Source organism: Anguilla rostrata, chromosome 16 (genome assembly GCF_018555375.3).
Source record: "Anguilla rostrata isolate EN2019 chromosome 16, ASM1855537v3, whole genome shotgun sequence".
NCBI classification, from domain to species: domain Eukaryota; kingdom Metazoa; phylum Chordata; class Actinopteri; order Anguilliformes; family Anguillidae; genus Anguilla; species Anguilla rostrata.
Genome location: NC_057948.1, coordinates 4236011 through 4254411, shown reverse-complemented (window position 1 = coordinate 4254411; position 18401 = coordinate 4236011). Strand labels below are relative to the sequence as shown.

The window sequence follows — 18401 nt, the reverse complement described above, 5'->3', positions numbered from 1 at the left end:
ATATTACATTTCCACAGAATACGTATTGCATTTCAGCAAAACGAGTAGCCTATTGCACATCAGCAGTACGAGTATTGCATTTCAGCAGAATGAGTATTGCACATCAGCAGAACGAGTATTGCATTTCAGCAAAACGAGTATTGCACATCAGCAGAATGAGTATTGCATTTCAGCAGAATAAGTAATGCATTTCAGCAGAATGAGCATTGCATTTCAGCGGAATGAGTACTGCATTTCAGCAGAATGAGCATTGTATTTCAGCAGAATGAGCATTACATTTCAGCAGAATGAGCATTACATTTCAGCAGAATGAGTAATGCATTTCAGCAGAATGAGTATGGTATTGCAGCAGAATGGGCATTGTATTTCAGCAGAATGAGCATTACATTTCAGCAGAATGAGCATTGCATTTCAGCAGAATGAGTATTGCATTTCAGCAAAACGAATATTACATTTCAGCAGACCGAGTACTGTATTTCAGCAGAACGAGTATTGCATTTCAGCAGACTGAGCATTGCATTTCAGCAGAATGAGCATTACATTTCAGCAGAATGAGCATTGCATTTCAGCAGAATGAGTATTGCATTTCAGCAAAACGAATATTACATTTCAGCAGACCGAGTACTGTATTTCAGCAGAACGAGTATTGCATTTCAGTAGACTGAGCATTGCATTTCAGCAGAATGAGTACTGCATTTCAGCAAAACAAATATTACATTTCAGCAGACCGAGTACTGTATTTCAGCAGAACGAGTATTGCATTTCAGCAGACTGAGCATTGCATTTCAGCAGAATGAGTACTGCATTTCAGCAAAACAAATATTACATTTCAGCAGAACGAGTACTGCATTTCAGCGGAATGAGCATTGCATTTCAGTAGAATGAGCATTACATTTCAGCAGAATGAGTAGTGCATTTCAACAGAACGAGTATTGAATTTCAGCAGAATGAATATTACTTTTCAGCAGAATGAGCATTGCATTTCTGCAGAATGAGTACTGCATTTCAGCAGAATGAGCATTGCATTTCAGAAGAATAAGTATTGCATTTCAGCAGAACGAGTAGGCTATAGCATTTCAGCAGACTGAGCATTGCATTTCAGCAGAATGAATATTACATTTCAGCAGAATGAGCATTACATTTCAGCAGAATGAGTACGGCATTTCAGCAGAATGAATATTACATTTCAGCAGAATGAGTGCTGCATTTCAGCAGAATGAGCATTGCATGTCAGCAGAATGAATATTACATTTTAGCAGAATTAATATTAGCCTACATTTCAGCAGAATGAGTACTGCATTTCAGCAGAATGAGTACTGCATTTCAGCAGAATGAGCATTGCATTTCAGCAGCTCAGCCACTGAAGCTTACCATTGCCAGAGCCAGGAGTAGTACCATCTGTAAAACCGTAGTGATCTCGAATCCACTCGATGGTTGATGGATCGATACTGTACGAGGAAAAAAAACATGCCAAATCAACACAATGGCTCAGCATTACAACCAGTTCAACTGCTTATAAATAATTTTGAAGACAATATAAATGAGTTGATCTTACCTGTATGGCATCTTCAATAAACACGACTGCTTGCTGGACATACAGATCCTCATTATCTAGGTACGAAAATCACATTTTAAATTTTAAACTAAAAGAACCAATGGTATTGAAATAAAGCTACATAAGTAGCATGTTATTTATTAAAGCAAATGTTTCTGACATTTCATACAATAATAAACTGAAGTCTGACAGACTGACTGAAGACTCACCTCTTCAGGCTGCAACTGTCCCCATCCCTCCCTACCTCCCTGTAGTCTTTAATTGACTATGTAATCTTAGGTTTGTAGCTAGGTAAGCTGTTTATCACTATGTTTATTACAGACCTGTGCTCTATCACTGTGTTTATTACAGACCTGTGCTCTATCACTGTGTTTATTACAGACCTGTACTCTATTACTGTATTTATTACAGAGCTGTGCTCTATCACTATGTTTATTACAGAGCTATGCTTTATCACTGTGTTTATTACAGAGCTGTGCTCTATCACTGTGTTTATTACAGAGCTGTGCTCTATCACTGTATTTATTACAGAGCTGTGTTCTATCACTGTGTTGATTACAGAGCTGTGCTCTATCACTGTGTTCATTACAGATCTGTGCTCTATCACTGTGTTTATTACAGAGCTATGCTTTATCACTTGTTTATTACAGAGCTGTGCTCTATCACTGTGTTGATTACAGACCTGTACTCTATTACTGTATTTATTACAGAGCTGTGCTCTATCACTATGTTTATTACAGAGCTATGCTTTATCACTGTGTTTATTACAGAGCTGTGCTCTATCACTGTGTTTATTACAGAGCTGTGCTCTATCACTGTATTTATTACAGAGCTGTGTTCTATCACTGTGTTGATTACAGAGCTGTGCTCTATCACTGTGTTCATTACAGATCTGTGCTCTATCACTGTGTTTATTACAGAGCTATGCTTTATCACTTGTTTATTACAGAGCTGTGCTCTATCACTGTGTTGATTACAGAGCTGTGCTCTATCACTGTGTTTATTACAGACCTGTGCTCTATCACTGTTTATTACAGACCTGTGCTCTATCACTGTTTATTACAGAGCTGTGCTCTCTCACTGTGTTTATTACAGTGCTGTGCTCTATCACTGTGTTGATTACAGATCTGTGCTCTATCACTGTGTTAATTACAGAGCTGTGCTCTATCACTGTGTTTATTGCAGAGTTGTGCTCTAACAATTGTTTACACCAGAGCTGTGCTCTATCACTGTGTTTATGAGAGAGCTGTGCTCTATCACTGTGTGGATTACAGAGCTGTGCTCTATCACTGTGTGGATTACAGAGCTGTGCTCTATCACTGTGTTTATTACAGAGCTGTGTTCTATCACTGTGTTGATTACAGAGCTGTGCTCTATCACTGTATTTATTACAGAGCTGTGCTCTATCACTGTGTTGATTACAGAGCTGTGCTCTATCACTGTGTTGATTACAGAGCTGTGCTCTATCACTGTGTTTATTACAGAGCTGTGCTCTATCACTGTGTTTATTGCAGAGCTGTGCTCTATCACTGTGTTGATTACGGAGCTGTGCTCTAACACTTGTTGATTACAGAGCTGTGCTTTATCACTGTGTTTATTACAGAGCTGTGCTCTATCACTGTGTTTATTACAGAGTTGTGCTCTATCACTGGGTATCTGCTTCCTTACTGCTAACACTTTTTTACAGAAGCAATATTAAAAATGAATAGGACTTTACACCATATTGCAATAAGCATGAACTAGATTTTTCCCCATTATAATAAACATGAGCAGGACTTTAACAGACGTTTTGTTTTTCCTTTTGATCTCTACTGTTGGTGCAAAATGCCCTTTAAGCAGAAAGGCACACCTTGCTCCTGTGGAAATAATCTTCCCTTTCTCACAGCACCACTCACTAGCTTAGCCTATATCTCAAATGGATTGCGTGGAAAACATTCCCACATTTCACAGCACATTCACAGCTGGGTCAGCAATGCTGCCTGCCATTTCAACCGTCTCAGCCACATAATGCCAAACCGAAGGGATCACGTCATGGTCACTCTGCTACCGAGCCTTCAACTGTGGCTCTCCACAGTGTTACTGAATCCAGTGGCAGAGCTTTTCACTAGAAAACAGGCTGGCTGTGTGGGAAAAAAAAAGCATTGCGTACAGAAAATCCAACCCATCCCATGAGATCAGACAAATCACAACTTCAAACAAGTGCCAACTTGGCTTTAAATCACAAGTGAATTATAGGCTACTAGAAAGATTTATTCAGCCAATTCCCAGAGGTGGAATAGATGGGTGTTATAGATGGGGAGTGTTATAAGAGTCATTCATACTGTGGTTGGTGGATAACTGGACTTGCTGCTTGAGGTCAGTATGACAGAATTAGCTTATGATCATGCATATTATAGCTATAAAAGGCTATTTTAGGACAGTCATAGTCATTTATAATTAAACAAACTACATTACTAAACACACACGCACAGAAAAAACCTCAAAGTCTCCAGGAGATTTTCCAGCGTGTTTCCACCGATTTGAGGCCTTGCGGTGACTAACGGCCACCCTGGTCTGGGGACCGGTGGATTTTATGAGCGATGTTCGTCCGAAGTGGGCTAGCTGCCGGGGAATTTCAGAGTGGGCCCAACGAAGCAGACAGGCCGCGGGGCGGAAGGAGAACTTGAAATTCCTAAACTCCGGACACGGAACCTGGAATGACCCGTCGTGTCTCTCAAGTCACGGGAGCAGAGAGGCAGTAACCAGCTGTATGGGGGGGCAGGGGGCAGTTAAAAATAGCGTGGAGTTACCCCATCTCTCACCCAACTATAAGCAGCTGAAATGGCTCACCGGGTGCCATATTCTAGATAATGAGTCATTCTAAAATAAAAAAGCAGTTCACACTCAAAGGTAAATGAAATAGGCTACCTGATTACTTTTACTGAGCACAAGGTAACCATTGAGCATAGCTGACCCGTGTGCAATGAGGGAAATGGTGATCTTATGTCTAGACTATTCAAAAGCACAAAAAACTAAAAACCTCAGTTCAAGAGTTCAACTGATAACTTAATAATAATAATATTATTATTATTATTATTATTATCATTAATAATAAGGGGTATTTTTACATGGCACCAAAGCACTTTACATAAATAGATCAAATGGAATAATTAAACGGAATAATGTCAACAGACATGAATAAGCAATGATTCAGGAAAACAGTTCCAGCAAGCAAATATTATTTCAAAGATTGGTTTGAATGAAATTTAAAATGAAGACAGACTCAGGGGTCACAATAAAACCTGGCAGATTTTCCATAAATCTGAAGGCCTAGCTGGAAATGTCTGGTCCCTTCTTGCAAAATGTGCTGCTGGGACAGAGAGCAGGACTTTATCTGAGGATCTAAGGGAGTGTGGGGAGGTGTGCACTTTCAAGAGATTGCCGATGTATTCTGTGTCTGGACTGAGCCTGGCCTTGGACGACTGGTAAATAAATCTTGCATTGTCTTGAAAGAGGAGGTGTATTATGTAGAAGGGGGTAGATTATAGAGACAAGACAAGGTATGTGGGAAACACACATATATTACACCAAAAGAGGTATATTACGGTGAAATAACAGGTATAGTATGGTAAAGGTGCAGGCGTATTCTGAGGGAGGTACATTATGGTGAAAGAACTGGTGTATTATGGTTGAAGAACGGGTGCATTATGGCGAAAGAACATGTGTATTATGGTTGAAGAACATGTGTATTATGGTTGAAGAACGGGTGTATTATGGTTGAAGAACGGGTGTATTATGGTTGAAGAACGGGTGTATTATGGTTGAAGAACGGGTGTATAAAAGCTGAATGGTTAACATGAGGTGCTGAAGGGGTGCATCTGACAGTTGGGTCACAGCGGTAGAGACAGGGAGACTGGAGATGTGGGAAAGGTTGTAGATAAAAATCGCCTTCACGGACAGGCCTATTCCCTTAATAAATATTTTTCCATATTGGAGCAATCATATCCTTGTTTCAACAGTATCTCCCAAAAATGCTGATGTCAGCAAAACATGGCGAAGCACAACTACTCAATCTCTCTTCTCCCAGTAACCGCTGTTTTCTCCAAAACACGTCAATTACGTCATTTGTATTCCTCGCTGGGTAAGTTAAGACTGCCTACCTCAACTATACATACAAGACCATAAATTGGGAGACTAAATCATTTTAGGCTATGCTTTTAAGGAACGATGTAACCCATTCCATCTGACTTAGTCTAGTGCACTCAGTGGCTGCTCCGTGTTTTGTCATTTCGTAAACAAGGTAAATGAACACAAAAAGACGCGATAGGCCTAGGTGCTGAAAACACAAGCCTAGAAGTAACCCTTGACCTTTTTTAGTCATCACGAGATGGAAAAAGTCACTTTTCCTATGTCTTCAAAACCCGTTCTAGTGCAGTTCTTTATGACATCCGCCGGTTTCCAAAACACGTAGGCTATATGACCAAGATATCACATGAACACGATAAGTTTGGGATTTGGTTAAGGAAGCAGGACCTGGTCCTACAACTGAACACAACCGCACTTTGTGCGTAACAGTTCGGTAGGATGCCTGCAGCCAGGTGCTTTAATATGCAGCAAGTGACTTGACCCGTTAAATATACATTACATTACATTCATTTGGCAGACGCTTTTATCCAAAGCGACGTACAAAAAAAGGAAATTGACTTCCGAACCGTGTTTTGTTTTATTTGCCGATAATTATACACTTACCACCCTCGTAGCAACAAGAATCTCGGGTCACCGAGTAAGATAGCCGTCTTGTTTTCGGAATTTCCCCACCGTGGTGCCCACTGCAAGGCTGAGAACCGTAATCGTCCGAAACCCGATTTATGCTCCCAGATAGTAGAGGTTCCGTTTCCATTTTAATGTTTGGTAGGCTATAGTCACGAATTTGATCCTTCTGCCTCCCCTGCCACTGAGAAGCCAAAACTCGATTCAGAGAAAATGTTTTGGCCAGTAAGGTTAAGAAAGTGTGCTAGGTTAAAGACCGTTTATTTCCATAATACTTCACTGTCACATCAACTCCAGCTTCATCCCAGAGTAGAAACGAAACGGTACTCCTTTCATTATCGACCTGAGCTACAACGAAACTCAGTTCAAGGCAAGTAGGCTAAAATAAAAGTTCCCAAAACGTGCAAAATAGGTTATCATTCGGAATAATGTAGTCCAACGAAATTAGGTGTAGATTCCGAATGAACGTTGAGTCAGTTCGCAGTTTGGCTTGGAGTGACTCTAGTTTCCTGTCATACGATATCGGAGCAACTCTCTAAGCAAACCGTCCCGTGACTTGCTACAAGTTGTCAAGCAGTTTGCGAAATGCGAAGGTGCCGCTGTATAAAGTTAGCCTACAGTAGGCTATCCGTTGTAGGCACATCATACAGTTAAGTGGTTGTAGGGTATGCATACCAAACTACAGGCTATAACAAAATAAAAAATGACAATGAGTGCCCCGGGAGGGACAGCTTTAAACCAGCAGGCTATTTCTAAAATGTAAAAATGAACAATTAGGCTAATTGGCTGTAAAGCCTAGTTTCTTTGTACAGTCCCCTCATATTCAACCATAGCCACATGACCAGAATGCATAAACTCTGCAATTTATCTGAAATTAATAGATTTTTGTTTGGTTAAAGTGAAAGCGAAAGTTGCGTTAAATTGTCGTCAGTTGCCGTACCTGTGAAATCCAAAATGCCAGTGGTATTCATGCGTTTTCCAGTGTTAAAGATCAGCTCTTTGCTTTTGACAACAGCAGGAACGGAGTGAATGGCACGTCTCCTATAGGGAAAATAGGAGTTCAAATCCAGCAGTAAAATTAAAAAGCAAATTAGCCTACGCTCATGGAAAACCGGTTTCCACGTATGCCTACTCTTGGTTGATTCGTTAAAAAAGGGAAGAAAAAAAAACACTTAAAATAATTTTGACAAATTTTATTTCAATAAATAGTGTACTGTAGGTAGAAATAATTAATCTTGGGGGTTGCGAAGGACCATCTCAGCGCGCCAATATCTGTGTTCTATTTGCACATGAAGGAACACTAATGACGTAGCCTAAATGACACTTGATAGTTTCATGTTTGTGCTGAATTGTTTTCAGACGGCACAACCTTCTGTGCAATAAATGAGGGTATTTCACACATGGAGCATACAGCCATACACACTTCGTAAACTATTTCACACATGATGCCGGCCACGCAAACCTCCCACACCGCGCGTTCGGTTAAACTGCTTTGCCTACAGTTCTTCAAGCATAATTGGGTACAGACTGATCTATTTACATAACAATATAAATGCTTGCTGTAACCCAAGTTATCATTATATCGCAAGTAGCAATCTACGGGAGAATGTTACATATAGTCAGTGAAGCGCTGATATATTTTTAAGTGTCGGGAAGCTATTCGAGTTTGGGACAGTATCTCTTTGCTCACAGACACAGAGATATGTAAACAACGTATGCCTGTTTGCTATAACTGATGTTTTATTAGATACAAGGCTACATTTTGGTGACGCTAAATTTCAAAGCAAACATAAATGACAATGCGCGGGGGTACTAGTCTACTTCATACATCAGTCATGCGAAAAAAAAATGGGGGGGGGGATTTATTCAGCAGTTGGAAACCATAAACAGGTTCGGTTTTTCCAGTTTGACGGACAGCCCATGATCTCCACAGTGTTCTCCTACAACAGTGCGATAAACAGGCTATCCGAGATCTGCAGCCCGGTAGAACAGGGAGGTCACGTGCTGTCGATGCAACAGAGGGGCCCATTTGAATGTGTCAGCTGAGGGCGTGTCGACATCACCACTGTGCTCCAGGTCGGCCTGCTGTCTGGGTTATCTTTTGAAAGTGCAGTTTCCCAATCAAAATTTCACCTAGCGAGTATTTACTCTAGATCAGCTGACTGCAGTCAGAGGCAGTAGATACCAGTTAAACAATAGCCATGACCAGCCGGCCCTGAAGAAGGCCACAAGTCCAGAGAAGAATCAGCATTATATCCGAGGTATATCTTCAGAGCTGCTTTTCGCAGGTCAGGAGACTTTGGTAGGATAGCTGCTGGATCAGGTGCTGGAGCCCTTTTCAGCTTCCACTTCGGAAACCTGCAAAAAAAGCTCATGCAATCAATTCTCATGCATTACATTACAGGCATTTAACAGCCACTCTTATCCAGAGCGACTTACACAACAGTTTTTTTTTTATCATAGCATTTAGATTGCAACCATTTATACAGGTGGACATATACTGCAGCAATGCAGGTTCAATACATTGCTCAAGAGTACAATGGCAGCGTCCTATTACAACATATACCAAGTTCATATTTATCACGGATAATTAAATTAATTAAATTTATTTGTCTTCATTTATTCAATGTTTGTTCAGCATAACATTACACAATGTAACATAACAGCATAATATAATGAGGACAGCCTATCCAGCCCAAGAATTCTTGTCATTCTTCTACCATTAAAGGGTACCTAGTGCTCACAATTACAAACTAGATAGTATCCAGCACCGTATCCAGCCTGGTCTTAAAAACCCCCAGTTTGTGCCTCTACTACATGACTTGGCAGGCTATTCCACACAGTGACTCCTCTCTGTGTGAAAAAATACTTCCTCATGTCTGTGGAGAATTTATCTTTTGTTAATTTCCATTTATGCCCCCTCGTTCTACTAACACATCTCAACCTGAATAATCTCTTGTAGTTCACTTTGTTAATCCCTTTTAAGAATTTAAGAGCCTCAATCAAATTACCCCCGAGTCTCCTTTCACTAAACTTGAAGAGATTGAGCCTCTTAAGTCTTTTCCCCATAATTTTTATTTTCCATACCAGAAATCAATTTAGTTGCCCTTCTTTGAACCTTTTCCAGAGCTTCTATTTCTTTCTTGTAGTACGGTCCCCAGACTGCACACAATACTCTAGTGTGGTCTGACAACTTCCTTGGATTTACAGTCAATACATTTGGCTATATCATCCAGCATACTGTTGGCCTTTTTTCCCAGCAACAGCATGCTGCCTAGAACCTGAAAGGCTTTGATCTACCATTGTTCTCAAGTCTTTTTCAAATTGAGCACATACCAATTTTGTTCCTCCCATAAAGTAATCCTTCCAAATGTTTTCATTTCCCACATGTACAACTTTACATTTAGCTATGCTGAATTTAATTTGCCAGGTTTCCACCCACTTCTTGGTTCTGTTTAAATCTTCTTGAATTACTTCACTAGACTCCAAACTGTTTGCTATGCCTCTCAGTTTTGCATCATCAGCAAATTTAACTAAGGCACTTTCAATGATCTTGTCAAAATTGTTTGTATAATAAGAAATAGCAGTGGTCCCAGCACCGACACTTGTGGATCTCCACTTCCCACAGTGCCCTGCTCAGATACGATCCCTCCTACTACTCTTTGTGTTCTACCCTGTAACCAGTTCCAAACCCACTCTGAAACACCTCCCGTAATTCTTACTGTCTTCGTCTTGAAAATGAGTCATGTGGTACAGTACCATATCAGATGATTCTTTGAAATCAAAATTGGGAAGGAAAACAAGTACTCTAGAACTCAAGTAGGCTAAACACAAGGACTGCTCAACCACTATATAGTACTCAGGGGGAAAAAAAAAATATTGGAAAAAAATTCAATTGAATTAATGCGTTTAGTTTCATCAATTATTTTTACATGGTAGCGTTAGCGGTTTGTGGTTTTATGGGTAATGGTGTCAGTTTCAGGAATCCTTGCTCCGCAGTCTGCAGCTACTTCAGTAGCAGTTGTGACTTCAAAACGGTGGAGTTTTGAACACTGTTGGCCTCATCAAGGATACAACACCCATCAACACCGATGCTGTTTGACTGCTGTCGATGATTCCATGCAGTCTCAGTGGTCAGTTGCAATGAAAATTGTGTGAAAATGTGAGTTGTTAAGTCAAAATAGTAGATCACATTAAAGCTCATCGTATTGAATTTTTCTTTAGTCTACAATATGTTTAAGGTATAATTCATATTTTAATAATAATACTTATACTAATTTGTAGAGATTGTTGGTTTCCCTGTTTAGTTCTGCTATGTTTTTTTTTCCATTTTACAGCCTAATGTAATAGCCTAATAGATAGACTGGCAAACAATGGCAAACTGAAAGGTAACTGAAATTCTCCTTAAATAATCAGTTCAATTGGTTTAAAAATCGGTTCCAACATGGACCATGACCACTAGAACCCTCCCTGCTCTGGTCAGGAGCTTGTCCACATGCTCCAGGAGATCTCCTCCCTGAGCACCAGGCAGTCAACACGCTGTACAAGTCTGCACCTCCAATAACTGAGTCCCCCACTACCACCAACTGCCTTTTCCTGGGGGATGTGGCCATATGGGTGCCCGGTGGCTCCACAGTCCTCCCACTCTCAGGGTCAAGGGGCAGGTACAATTCTTGCAAGGGCTGGAATCGGTGGGACACCACAACCTCTGGAGATGTTGCCCCTGTGTGGCGTGCACGCCCTTCTCTGTGCCTGCGCCCCACTGTCACCCAACTCCCCCTCCCTGCCTGCTCTGGCTTTTCCCAGTTGTGGCGAGCACACCAGCTCTGTAATGGACACACTACGTAATAGGTGGAACTGTACTAATTGTGAACTGTGGAGTCCAGCAAGATGGCCTGCAAGATCAAGCATCTTGCACTCAAAGTACTCAAGTCGGCAGTGGTGGCATACAAACTCCTCCTGGAAATCGCTTTCCAGAAGCGTGATCATCCGGCACATTTTAACCCCCTGACTATCTCCCTATCTCTCCCCAAGTATAGATCAAGCACGTTATCGCCGAGACGGACACACACTAAGACCACAGCTTAAAAACACATGGTGTGGCTCCGCACAGCTAGCAGCAGAAACCGAAGAGGGAAAAAAAACAAGGCACTTTAAACAATCTAACGTTAAGCATTTAATTACACGAAAAAGAGTAACTATAATCGGAATCAATCAGGTTATAATCAAATAACTTAGCTCTAACTATTTAATATTCTATTTATATCACAGGACTAAATACAACCAAATTTGTCTGCAATTGGATTCTAATAAACTACAGTCACCGTTAACTTAATTGAGGTAAACTATCTAACGACAGTCAGGACTGCTCCTGATAGGGTGAAAAACCTGTCAGGAAGAAGGTGGAAAAATGAGCTAACTGGCTAGTTTTCTATCCGAATGCTTAATGGAGAAAAAATGGAAAATTCCCTCTCTGTCCCCTAATGGCAGCAAAGATTTTCATCTTACGAGCAAATCCATCGTATCTGGCTTACAATATGGGTTTCAAAAAGTCAAAATAATATCAGGTACAGCCTTGACAGCACAATACAATTCTCCTCCAGACTTTTCCAAACTCCTACCAGCTCTGTCTGTCACCAAACAGGAAGTGCCTATCATGCACAAACATGGCAGTCAGTGGGCGTTTAGGTGCTGTTTGGACGTTTAATGCCGGGTGCACTGTTTAGTCTGAAAGGTATTGATACATTTTCGGTTTGTCACTGCTTATTAAAAGCAGCATATGTTTTCTGCACTGCAGTCCTTCAGTGTTCTCCTTTGTGCAGTTGCAATAGCATACATAGCATAGTTTTTTACATAGCAACTTTCGCACCGTCAAATGCAAATAATACACTTTAAAACCGAAAGCGCTCTGTGTAATCTGGTCATGCTGACTGTACCTGGCTATCGATGCACCTGAACTGCATTGACCAGCGTGTGTTGTACAGGAAGGGCCGAAGATCAAAGCGGTTGTCATCTGGGCTGTAGTTCTCGGCGTGGTAGGCAGGGGTCACTGTTGTCATCTTGTGTCTGTTCACCGAGTACATCCGGAAGAAACGCTTCACTTTAGCCGCAACCTGAGACAGCCATGAAGGAGAAAGGCTCACCACGTTAGCGATGCAGCAGCATGCTACCTTCTATGAACACAATGTGGAAACAACATGGGCAGCGTGATGAGGCTCAGGCAGTGGCATTCGCGTGTTCTAATGCCGCACCACCTCACAGGTCCGCTCTGTTACTCAGAGCACTGCAGTGAACTCAGTTTCACAAATTCTACATGAGCACTCACCATTCAACCACAACCAAGTGTCAAACACAAGCTGTCTTTATGTCAAGGGCTTGTTGTAAAAGTTAAGGTGCAATTCACTTAGTTTAGAATTGGCAATAGACAAATTTTTAATTTGTGGAAGTGGCATTTCCAGCAAACCTGAATCAGTTTGAATTGATTTTCTGATGCTACCCTGTACCCTGTATAAGTACTGCTATACTCAGGGTTACACCATGTGTACAAAAGTGCTGATAGTACAGTATAGCAGGATCTGTGTCAGTGCTGATAGTACAGTATAGCAGGATCTGTGTCAGTGCTGATAGTACAGTATAACAGGGCGTGCGTGTCAGTGATGATAGTACAGTATAAGAGGGTCTGTGTCAGTGCTGATAATACAGTATAGAAGGGTCTGTGTTAGTGCTGATGGTACAGTATAGCAGGGTCTGTGTGTCAGTGCTGATAGTACAGTATAGCAGGGTCAGTGTGTCAGTGCTGAAGGAATAGTATAGCAGGGTCTGTGTGTCAGTGCTATTGGCACAGTATAGCAGGGTCTGTGTGTCAGTGCTGATAGTACAGTATAGCAGGGTCTGTGTGTCAGTGCTGATAGAATAGTATAGCAGGTTGTGTGTGTGTCAGTGCTGATAGTACAGTATAGCAGGGTCTGTGTGTATCAGTGCTGATAGTACAGTATAGCAGGGTCTGTGTGTCAGTGCAGATAGTACAATATAGCAGGGTCTGTGTCAGTGCTGATAATACAGTATAGAAGGGTCTGTGTGTCAGTGCTGATGGTACAGTATAGCAGGGTCTGTGTGTCAGTGCTAATAGTACAGTATAGCAGGGTCTGTGTGTCAGTGCTGATGGTACAGAATAGCAGGGTCTGTGTGTCAGTGCTGATGGTACAGTATAGCAGGGTCAGTGTGTCAGTGCTGACGGAATAGTATAGCAGGGTCTGTGTGTCAGTGCTGATGGAATAGTATAGCAGGTTCTGTGTGTGTCAGTGCTGATAGTACAGTATAGCAGGGTCTGTGTCAGTGCTGATAGTACAGTATAGCAGGGTCAGTGTGTCAGTGCTGATGGTACAGTATAGAAGGGTCTGTGCGTCAGTGCAGATAGTACAATATAGCAGGGTCTGTGTCAGTGCTGATAATACAGTATAGAAGGGTCTGTGTGTCAGTGCTGATGGTACAGTATAGCAGGGTCTGTGTGTCAGTGCTGATGGTACAGTATAGCAGTGTGTGTGTCAGTGCTAATAGTACAGTATAGCAGGGTCTGTGTGTCAGTGCTGATGGTACAGAATAGCAGGGTCTGTGTGTCAGTGCTGATGGTACAGTATAGCAGTGTGTGTGTCAGTGCTGATGGTACAGTATAGCAGTGTGTGTAGAAAAGGCCAGCAGAACCGGGGATTGGGAGTCAGTAGATTAGGGTTGTTCTCACTTAACAGCACTAGTTTTACAGCTTCCGGGGGCCCACTTCTCCCCCTTGCCTTGGGTCAAGCAAAGGCTAACCCTTTGGGCCTCAGGCACTACAGTAAGGTGACTGGGGAGGTTTATTGCACGGCAACCGGCCTCAGTAGGCCCACCAATCAGCATTGGCCACCACACACAATAGTTTATGGTCAGTCTCAACCCCACCCCAGTTAGTGGCTGGATACAGTACTGAGAGGACAGAGGGGATTCTTATCTGGGAGATAAGAGGACTGTGTGACAGGAGTGCCTGCATGCACATTTGTTTAAGCTGAGGGACAGCTTATATTTGTAATTAATGTAAATTGTATATATTTCCTGCACCTTTGTATATTTGTTGATTATTGTATGTGACTATATGGTAGAACCGCCCTGAAATAGCTGTTATCTGTATGTTAGGAATGTGCTTTTGTTTGTGTACTGCAAACTTCTGTGTGTTTGACTATTGACTGCAATTGATGGTACGCTAGTGGGTTGGTCCTTTCACTGAGCCTATCAAAATGGATGCCATACCCTGTCACTGAGCCTACCAAGATGGCCGTCTAATGTTGTAGGCTCCATCTGGTGGCAGATATCAGAATGGCATCCAATTGTTACGCACTTGTATATAGTAACTAGCTAGCACTAATAGATACAGTTATCCTTGTGTAGCAGGTAACAGCAGTGTTCTAATTTACTGTCTAATTTTATGTCAATTAATATGTTACCCCTCCCTTTTTAGGACCACATACCTGATCACACGTGATCATACCCCATCACCCTTCATCACCTCATCCCATTGCCCACCTCCATCTGTCTGTAATAAATTTACTGGAATTGGAATCCTGGTCAATGCGTGTTCTTACCGACACCCCGTGGCGATCACACAAAGTGACAGTAAACCTAGGGATCCGAGGAGCCGGTGCTGTCTGGATAACATAAATTATTCTACCACCCTGCCCTTCCTTACAGTGTGTGTGTGTCAGTGCTGAAGGTACAGTATAGCAGTGTGTGTATGTGTCAGTACTGATGGTACAGTATAGCAGTGTGTGTGTGTGTGTGTGAGTGCTGATGGTACAGTATAGCAGTGTGTGTGTGTGTGTGAGTGCTGATGGTAAAGTATAGCAGTGTGTGAGTGCTGATGGTACAGTATAGCAGTGTGTGTGTGTGTGTGTGCTGATGGTACAGTATAGCAGTGTGTGTGTGTGTGTGTCAGTGCTGATGGTACAGTATAGCAGGGTGTGTGTGTGTGTGTGTGTGTGTCAGTGCTGATGGTACAGTATAGCAGTGTGTGTGTGTCAGTGCTGATTGTACAGTATAGCAGTGTGTGTGTGTGTGTGTGAGTGCTGATGGTACAGTATAGCAGTGTGTGTGTGTGTGTGTGTCAGTGCTGATGGTACAGTATAGCAGTGTGTGTGTGTGTGTGTGTGTGTGTGTCAGTGCTGATGGTACAGTATAGCAGTGTGTGTGTGTGTGTCAGTGCTGATGGTACAGTATAGCAGTGTGTGTGTGTGTGTCAGTGCTGATGGTACAGTATAGCAGTGTGTGTGTGTGTGTGTGTGTGAGTGCTGATGGTACAGTATAGCAGTGTGTGTGTGTGTGTGTGTGTGTGTGTGTGTGTGTCAGTGCTGTTGGTACAGTATAGCAGTGTGTGTGTGTGTCTGTCAGTGCTGATGGTACAGTATAGAAGTGTGTGTGTGTGTGTCAGTGCTGATGGTACAGTATAGCAGTGTGTGTGTGTGTGTGTGAGTGCTGATGGTACAGTATAGCAGTGTGTGGTGTGTGTGTTGTGGTGTGTGCAGTGCTGATGGTACAGTATAGCAGTGTGTGTGTGTGTGTGTGAGTGCTGATGGTACAGTATAGCAGTGTGTGTGTGTGTGAGTGCTGATGGTACAGTATAGCAGTGTGTGTGTGTGTGTGAGTGCTGATGGTACAGTATAGCAGTGTGTGTGTGTGTGTGATGGTACATATAGCATGTGTGTTTGGTGCAGTGCTGATGGTACAGTATAGCAGTGTGGTGGTGTGTGTTGCAGTGCTGATGGTACAGTATAGCAGTGTGTGTGTGTGTGTGAGTGCTGATGGTACAGTATAGCAGTGTGTGTGTGTGTGTGTGAGTGCTGATGGTACAGTATAGCAGTGTGTGTGTGAGTGCTGATGGCACAGTATAGCAGTGTGTGTGTGTGTGTGTGCAGTGCTGATGGTACAGTATAGCAGTGGTGTGTGTGTGATCGTGGTGGTGGCAGTGCTGATGGTACAGTATAGCAGTGTGTGTGTGTGTGTGTCAGTGCTGATGGTACAGTATAGCAGTGTGTGTGTGTGTGTGTGTCAGTGCTGATGGTACAGTATAGCAGTGTGTGTGTGTGTGAGTGCTGATGGTACAGTATAGCAGTGTGTGTGTGTGTGTCAGTGCTGATGGTACAGTATAGCAGTGTGTGTGTGTGTGAGTGCTGATGGTACAGTATAGCAGGGGTGTGTGTGTAGTGCTGAGGACAGTTAGCAGTGTGTGTGTAGTGTTGCAGTGCTGATGGTACAGATAGCAGTGTGGTTTGGATGCGATGACAGAAGCTGTGTGTTGCACTGATGTACAGTAGCAGTGTGGTGGTGTGAGTGCTGATGGTACAGTATAGCAGGTGTGTGTGTGGTCAGGCTGAGGTACAGTATAGCAGGTGTGTGTGGTGTGTGGGTGGGTGGAGTGTGATGGCATCAGTATAGCAGTCTTGTGTGTGTATAGGCTGATGTACAGTAGCAGTGGGGTGGGGGGAGTGCGATGGTCAGTAGTTAAGGTGGTATGTGTTTGACAGTGTGGTACAGAAGCTGTTGTGTCCAGTGCTAGACAGTATAGCACTTGTTGTTGCGTGGTGTGCCATGTATCTATGACAGTATTACAGGACATGTGCAGGATCCCTGCTCATGGAATGTTGCTTTTATGAGACCAGATATGAGAGCTCTTCGGGTATTTGCATGAGAGTACAGTAAATGTGTGTGTCCAGCTGAGGGTGCAGGGGTGAGTGGATGGTAAGTATAGCAGTGTTGTGTGGTGTGCATGCATGTACAGTAGCGTGGTTGTGTTTCTCTGCAGAGCCCATATAGCATGGTGTGTGTGTTAGTGCTATGGTACAGTATAGCAGTGTGTGTGTGTGTGTGGAGTGCTGATGGTACAGTATAGCAGTGTGTGTGTGAGTGTGATGGCAGTATAGCTGGTGGTGGTGTGCATGCTGAGTACAGTAAGCAGTGTGTGTGTGTGTGTGTGAGTGCTGATGGTACAGTATAGCAGTGTGTGTGTGTGTGTGAGTGCTGATGGTACAGTATAGCAGTGTGTGTGTGTGTGTGTCAGTGCTGATGGTACAGTATAGCAGTGTGTGTGTGTGTGTGAGTGCTGATGGTACAGTATAGCAGTGTGTGTGTGTGAGTGCTGATGGTACAGTATAGCAGTGTGTGTGTGTGAGTGCTGATGGTACAGTATAGCAGTGTGTGTGTGTGTGGTGACTTTGCAGTGTGTGTGTGGAGTGCTGATGGTACAGTATAGCAGTGGTGTGGTTTTGTGTGAGTGCTGATGGTACAGTATAGCATGTGTGTGTTGTGTTGTGATGTCGTCAGTGTGATGATGGTACAGTATAGCAGTGTGTGTGTGTGTGAGTGCTGATGGTACAGTATAGCAGGGGTGTGTGGTGTGTGTGAGTGCTGATGGTACAGTACAGCAGTGTGTGTGTGTGTCAGTGCTGATGGTACAGTATAGCAGTGTGTGTTTTGTGTGAGTGCTGATGGTACAGTCATGGGGGAGCCAGTGTGTGTGTGTGTGTGGTGTGTTGTCAAGTGTGGATGGTCAGGTATTACAAGCAGTGTGTGTGTGTGTGATTGCTGATGGTACAGTATAGCAGTGTGGTGTGTGTGTGGTGTCAGTGCTGATGGTACAGTATAGCAGTGTGTGTGTGTGTGTCGTGCTGATGGTACAGTATAGCATGTGTGTGGTGTGTGTCAGTGCTGATGGTACAGTATAGCAGTGTGTGTGTGTGTGTTGGGTTGGGGTGTCAGTGTGTGATTAGGTACAGTATAGCAGTGTGTGTGTGGGGTGAGGGTGTTCTGTGTGGGTCTGATGGTACAGTATAGCAGTGACTGAGACCTCTGAGGGGGACATGGCATCCCTCCACGTGTGTATGAGTTTGCAGAACATGCTGTATGGTCCACACATGGAGATCTTCCGCAGCCGACCAATCACAGACAGCTCCGAGTAAGTCATCCCCATATCAGCCTGCAGAGGAAGAGAAAGAGAGGGAGGCGGAGAGAGACAGAGAGAGAAAGAGAAAGGGGGAAGGAAGGGGGAGAGAGAGACACACAGAGAGACAACAGAGAT

At 43.0% G+C, this 18401-nt stretch overlaps 2 protein-coding genes across 3 annotated transcripts in view; both read right to left on the bottom strand.

Annotated features, from left to right (window-relative positions):
* Window positions 1-7431, bottom strand: part of LOC135242415 (two pore channel protein 2-like) — a 34857-nt gene extending 27426 nt beyond the window's left edge. Inside the window, exons 1-3 of one of the 2 annotated variants that reach the window (XM_064313499.1) lie at window positions 7245-7431; window positions 1556-1611; window positions 1372-1448 (exon numbers count right to left, since the gene is read on the bottom strand). In XM_064313499.1, the coding sequence (XP_064169569.1) occupies window positions 1372-1448; window positions 1556-1611; window positions 7245-7275 (164 nt within the window). In that variant the 5' untranslated portion in view covers window positions 7276-7431. Of the gene's footprint in view, window positions 1-1371; window positions 1449-1555; window positions 1612-6283; window positions 6991-7244 lie in introns of those variants that run through there. The other variant, XM_064313498.1, reaches the window with a different exon arrangement.
* A 51-nt stretch (window positions 7432-7482) lies between these two features.
* nadsyn1 (NAD synthetase 1) overlaps window positions 7483-18401 on the bottom strand; it is a 35778-nt gene continuing 24859 nt past the window's right edge. The window contains exons 19-21 of the mRNA XM_064313502.1: window positions 18171-18299; window positions 12241-12417; window positions 7483-8662 (exon numbers count right to left, since the gene is read on the bottom strand). Coding sequence (XP_064169572.1) covers window positions 8624-8662; window positions 12241-12417; window positions 18171-18299 — 345 coding nt within the window. The 3' untranslated portion in view covers window positions 7483-8623. The remainder of the gene's footprint in view (window positions 8663-12240; window positions 12418-18170; window positions 18300-18401) is intronic.